This window comes from Priapulus caudatus, unplaced genomic scaffold (assembly GCF_000485595.1).
Source record: "Priapulus caudatus unplaced genomic scaffold, Priapulus_caudatus-5.0.1 Scaffold1057, whole genome shotgun sequence".
Taxonomy (NCBI): Eukaryota; Metazoa; Priapulida; class Priapulimorpha; order Priapulimorphida; family Priapulidae; genus Priapulus; species Priapulus caudatus.
Window position 1 is genome coordinate 100969 of NW_014578118.1, and position 5937 is coordinate 106905.

General features: G+C 47.5%; 2 protein-coding genes across 2 annotated transcripts; both read right to left on the reverse strand.

Annotated features, from left to right (window-relative positions):
* Positions 1-1887: 1887 nt before the first annotated feature.
* LOC106815181 (calcium/calmodulin-dependent protein kinase type 1-like) lies at positions 1888-4711 on the reverse strand (the record flags this gene model as incomplete). Its single annotated transcript, XM_014819613.1, is given in 4 exon segments — positions 1888-3571; positions 3702-3789; positions 4099-4290; positions 4636-4711. Coding segments are annotated over 4 exon segments (455 nt in total), but the record flags the coding sequence as incomplete, so codon positions are not given.
* Positions 4712-5134: 423 nt separating this feature from the next.
* On the reverse strand, positions 5135-5920 carry LOC106815179 (prostatic spermine-binding protein-like; the record flags this gene model as incomplete). The annotated part of the gene is made up of 2 exons (XM_014819611.1): positions 5135-5139; positions 5479-5920. Coding segments are annotated over 2 exons (447 nt in total), but the record flags the coding sequence as incomplete, so codon positions are not given.
* Between the last annotated feature and the right edge of the window lie 17 nt (positions 5921-5937).

Below are 5937 nucleotides of genomic sequence, written 5' to 3' on the forward strand. Positions count from 1 at the left end.
AAGATGGCGCCACCGGCATAGAAGATCTTTTGTAAGAAGATCTTCCTTAAAAAATCCTCCATAACAAGATCTGTAGGAAGATCTTCCTTAGAAAATCCTCTGTAGGAAGATCTTCCTTAAAAGATTCTTTGTAAGAAGATCTGTAAAAAGATCCGCTGTAAGAAGATCTTCCTTAAAAAATCCTCCATAACAAGATCTGTAGGAAGATCTTCCTTAGAAAATCCTCTGTAGGAAGATCTTCCTTAAAAGATTCTTTGTAAGATCTGTAAAAAGATCCGCTGTAAGAAGATCCTTCTTAGATCCTCCGTAACAAGATCTGTAAGAAGATCTTCCTTAGAAAATCCTCTGTAGGAAGATCTTCCTTAAAAGATTCTTTGTAAAAAGTTCCGCTGTAAGAAGATCCTTCTTAGAAGATCTTTTGTAAGAAGTTCCTCTGTAGGAAGATCTTCCTTAAAAGATCCTCTGTAAGAAGATCCTTTGTAAGAAGATCCTCCGTAACAAGATCTGTAAGAAGATCTTCCTTAGAAGATCCTCTGTAGGAAGATCTTCCTTAAAAGTTCCTCTGTAGGAAGATCTTCCTTAAAAGATCCTCTGTAAGAAGGTTCTTCCGTTCCGGCGACGCCGCGACGGGGGAAGTCGTCCGCTCGACGGAACGCGGAAAAAAATTCCGTTTCCCCGGAAAACAAATCATTTTTTCTTTCTACGCTGATTAAAAATGTGGAACAGAGTAAAACTAGAGTGCGAGACTGGCCAGTGGAGGGCTACGTAAGTCCCTGGCTAATATATAATATATGTGTCTATATGTATATATATATATATATATTATGTATGTATATATATACATAAGTCGTGTGTATATACGTATAAGCTACCGACGAAATCGTCAATAAGACGTTTAAAATCGTAAACGAAACACTTAATCAACGAACGAATGAATATAATACGAATCAAAAAAGTCAGCATTAGTAGTTTAAGAAATCTGTACATTTCAATATGGGTACATATGGGTCTTATGCACAAAAATACAACTTTCCCTCGAATTCTCCGCGGGTACCCTGAGCGTCAGAGTCTCTGCGCGCTGCCGGTGGGCGGGGACGAGAGGCTCTGACGCTCAGAGGGTGCGAGCCTTACATAATTAACTATATGCTTGTATCTTCAGCACACACACACACACACACACACACACACACACGCACACGCACACACACACGCACGTGTACACGCACGCACACAAGCACGCGCGCACAGGCAGAAATATTGTTGTGAACGCACGTACGTATGTGCACGCGCGCGTTAACATTTTTACAATCGAAATCGCTTAGCTGGATCGTGAAGTGTGGAAAAATGGTAAGGGCGTGTGGCGTGGGCGGGGGGCCCAGGTGCAAAAAACCCCCGAAACTCATTCAGTGGGGGGGGGACCATTCCTATATGTTCGGATACATGCTCATGCGTGACCCATCCCCCCTGCAGAGCAACAGTGGCTCCATCTTACGGCGAGAGGGAGTAAAAAATGCGAGAAAAAAACTACGACTACAAAAATAGGAATATTTTCACGAGAGAAGCAGCTACACGTGCAGGTGCCATAGTGTGGCTTCGCTGTCTTGTGTGTATTTGAGGTGGCCTAGTGTGGTTTGTGTCTATCGTGCACTGCTGTGTAAAACGCTCGATAGAAGAGAGAACGTGCAATAGATCAGGAGAGAGGGGGACAGGTAAAGATGGGCAGAAAGAGAGGGAGAGAGAGAGACAGAGGGAGAGAGAGAGAGACAGAGGGAGAGAGAGAGAGAGACAGAGGGAGAGAGAGAGAGAGACAGAGAGAGAGAGAGAGAGATGGAGAGGGAGAGAGAGAGAAGGAGAGATAGAGAGGGACAGCATCAGGGAGGGGGGAGAGAGAGACAGAGAGAGAGAGGAGAAAGACAGAGATTGAAAGAAAGAGAAAGGAGAGAATGAGAGGGACAGCAAGAGAGAGGGAGAGAGAATCGTGTATGCAATAAAGTCTTCGTATACATAATGAAATAAAAATAACCGTATAATGAATATAACATCAGTAGCTGCGGAAAATATATAAAATATAGATAAAATATTCAACAGGCGGCATCCGCGCACACACACACACACACGTACACACATACACACGTACACACACGTGCATATACTGACACACACACACACACACACGTATATGCGCATATATGATAATATGATAATATATTACTTGTGGCTCGAGATACTGGGATATATAATATATAAATGAAACCACGGCAACCGCGAGGCCACGGCGAGGTGGGGTGAGCGTGCTCGCCAGGAGGCGCTGCGTGCGATCGCGAGGCATTCCGTTGCCATGGTTATTCCTGCATAGCCGTTTCTTTGGTAGCCGAGTAGGTAGGTGTTGTGTGCAATGCGTATGCAGTAGGTGAAGACAGCCAATTGGCTAGCTGTATCTATTACCTATGGCGGGAGGAGGGGGTAGCCAATAGCTAGGAGTGGCTAATCAAAAAGCGTAACCAACAGAGAAGAATAGCCGATAGCTACTCGTAGCCAATGCCTAACTGCATTCCTTAGCTGGGGGGGGGGGGAGCTGATAGCTAGGGGTGGCCGATAATTGTAGGTGGCCAAAGTCTGGCTGCATCTATATATATAGCGAATAGTTAGGGTTAGCCAATAGCTAGGTGTAGCTAATATGTATGTGTATACAACAACTGGAAGGGGTAGTCAAAAGGTATGGGTAGCCAATAGCTAGGCATATACACCCGACAGGGATAGTTAAAAGCTGGGAGGGATAGTTAACAACTGAAAGGGATAGCTAATGGTTATGGGTAGCCAATAGCTAGGTGTATACAACAGACAGGTAAAGTTAACAACTGGAACGGGTAGCTAAAGATTATGGGTAGCCGATAGCTAGGCATATGTAGCCGCCTGGGATAGTTGACAACTGGAAGGGGTAGCTAAACATTATGGGTAGCCGGTAGCTAGGCATGCACAACCACCAGGGATGGTTAACAACTGGAACAGGTAGCTGAAGATTATGGGTAGCCGATAGCTAGGCCGGACACGGTAAGAGATTAGGGAACTGGAATGACCGTGTGGGTCGACGCGGGACGAGCCGTGTTTCGTTTTCCCACCACAACCCGACCGACCGACGCGCACACGCACGCACGCACGCACGCACACGCACGCACGCACGCATGCTGTACAAACGCACGCGCACGCACGCATGCAGCGCACGCATGCATGCACGCACGCGTGGGGGGTACGCTCCACAGACACAACGGCGGGCAGGGGAGGAGTAACGCAACAGCAAACAAGCTCGCTCGCTCTCGCGCGCGCGCGAAATTCACGAGGTCGGCGAGGGGTCAAGCAGCGACCCTCAACCTTTGACCTTCAACCTTTGACAGTCTGGTCGTCGCGGCGGCCGTCTTCTGCCTCCGTCGGCGGGGTCTCCATGGCGACGCAGCATCCTCCGAAGGACGAGGAATCATGTGGTGAGCTTCGACGGGCTGTTGTTGCTGCTGGCGGTGCTGTTCATGGCAAGTTTCTGCATGCGCCGTATGACTGCCGTCGCATTGTATGCTTGCTGCAATACATGATGAGAGAGTGAGAGAGGGGGAGAGAGAGAGAGAGGGGGAGAGAGAGAGAGAGAGAGAGAGANATTTATTTATCGATGTGTTTATTTATTCGTGAGCCGTATACGCTCGCTCTCTTACCTTCCACTTGGTTTTCGCAAAGTTCTTCTTCAGTTGTGCGCTCACAGAATCATGAATGTCCTTCTCCAGAGCAGCGCCACCTGAGATCCTGTTCGCAGAAACGCAGACGATCAACAAGAGAGCATGTCTCCGCGCGGTTATGGCTCGCGGAACGATTGTGTTTATATTTTATTTAGTAAATTCATCTTTAATTATTTTGTTTTATTTTATTTTATTTTTTAGATATTTACATTTATAACGGATGCGTGCGTGCGTGCGTGCGTGCCTGCGAATGTGGTTTTTTTTTAATTAAAATTTTTTTTTAAATTATATTATATTTTTTTTATTTTTTATATATTTATATTTATAACGGATGCGTGCGTGCGTGCGTGCATGCGTGCGTGCGTGCGCGGCTCACCACGGGTGCTGTATAGCCTGCTTGCACGTGTAGCGTATCGCCGTGTCCAGGCACATCAGGTGTCGTATGAAGTCCTTCGCCGACTCGGAGATCTCGTCCCAGTAGGGGGCGTCGAACTCGTACTCGCCGCGCAGTATCTGCGCGAACAGGTTTGCGTCGTCCTCGTCGTAGAACGGAGGATAGCCGCACAGCCTGCAACGATATAGAGGGCGCTAGCATCGTGTTAAGGCCCAGTAGGGGGCGTCGAACTCGTACTCGCCGCGCAGTATCTGCGCGAACAGGTTTGCGTCGACCTCTTCATAAAACGGAGGATAGCCGCACAGCCTGCAACGATATAGAGGGCGCTAGCATCACGTCAAGGCCCGGCAGGGGGCAGGGGGTGCTGCTGAACTGACCAAAGCTGCAACTAGAGGGCGCTATCATCAAAAGTTTGACGACGGCCGGGGATGCTGCTGAGCTAATGGAAGCTGCAACCAGAGGGCGCTAGTGTCGAGTTTAACAACAGCAGGGGGCGCCGGCGGCGACGGGCGTACTTACAGGATGTAGGCGATGACACCTATGGACCAGACGTCAACGGCTTTCCCATACGGCTTCTGCGCTAGAACCTCCGGAGCTGCAACGAACAACAAGAAGAAGGTCAGAACAACGGAGAAGGTCAGAACAACGAAGAAGGTCAGAACAAAGGAGAAGGTCAGAACAAAGGAGAAGGTCAGAACAATGGGGAAGGTCAGAACAATGGGGAAGGTCAGAACAATGGGGAATGTCAGAACAAGTGGCAGTGTAGTAGGAAGGCAGAGAAAGCCAGAGAGACATAGAGATAGATAGCTAGATAGACAGGGGAGAGANAGAGAGAGAGTGAGAGAGAGTGAGAGAGAGAGAGAGAGAGAGAGAGAGATGGAAAGAGTGTATGCAGACGTAGACACTTGTACACACAGACATATACGTTTACCTATATTTATGTATGAAATTATTCATTCATTCGTAAGCCGTATGCACCTTCCACTTCATTTATTTATTTATTTATTTATTTATTTACTTACTCTTGAGTCGCATATGCTTACGTTCACCTCTTTTATTTATTTATTTATTTATTTATTTATTTACTTACTCTTGAGTCGTATATGCTTACGTTCCCCTCTTTTATTCNTGCGCCTTCCACTTCACTTATTTATTTATTTATTTATTTACTTACTCTTGAGTCGTATATGCTTACGTTCCCCTCTTTTATTCATTTATTTTTAGAGAGAGAGAGAGAGAGAGAGAGAGAGAGAGTGAGAGAGAGTGAGAGTGAGAGAGAGTGAGAGAGAGAGAGAAGGAGAGAGAGAGAGAGAGAGAGAGAGAGAGAGAGAGAGAGAGAGAGAGAGAGAGANCAGCCTTCACTGCGGTCAACATCGTCATCATCATCATCACGGTCCTCGCCGTAGTTACCATCGTCATCGTCATCATCACGGTCCTCGCCGTGGTTACCATCGTCATCGTCATCATCACGGTCCTCGCCGCGGTCATCGTCATCCTCACAGCCTTCACTGCGGTCAACATCGTCATCATCATCATCACGGTCCTCGCCGTAGTTACCATCGTCATCGTCATCATCACGGTCCTCGCCGTGGTTACCATCGTCATCATCACGATCCTCGCCGTGGTTACCATCGTCATCATCACGGTCCTCGCCGTGGTTACCATCGTCATCGTCATCATCACGGTCCTCGCCGTGGTTACCATCGTCATCGTCATCATCGCGGTCCTCGCCGTGGTTACCATCGTCATAGTCATCATCACGGTCCTCGCCGTGGTTACCATCGTCATCGTCATCATCGCGGTCCTCGCCGTGGTTACCAT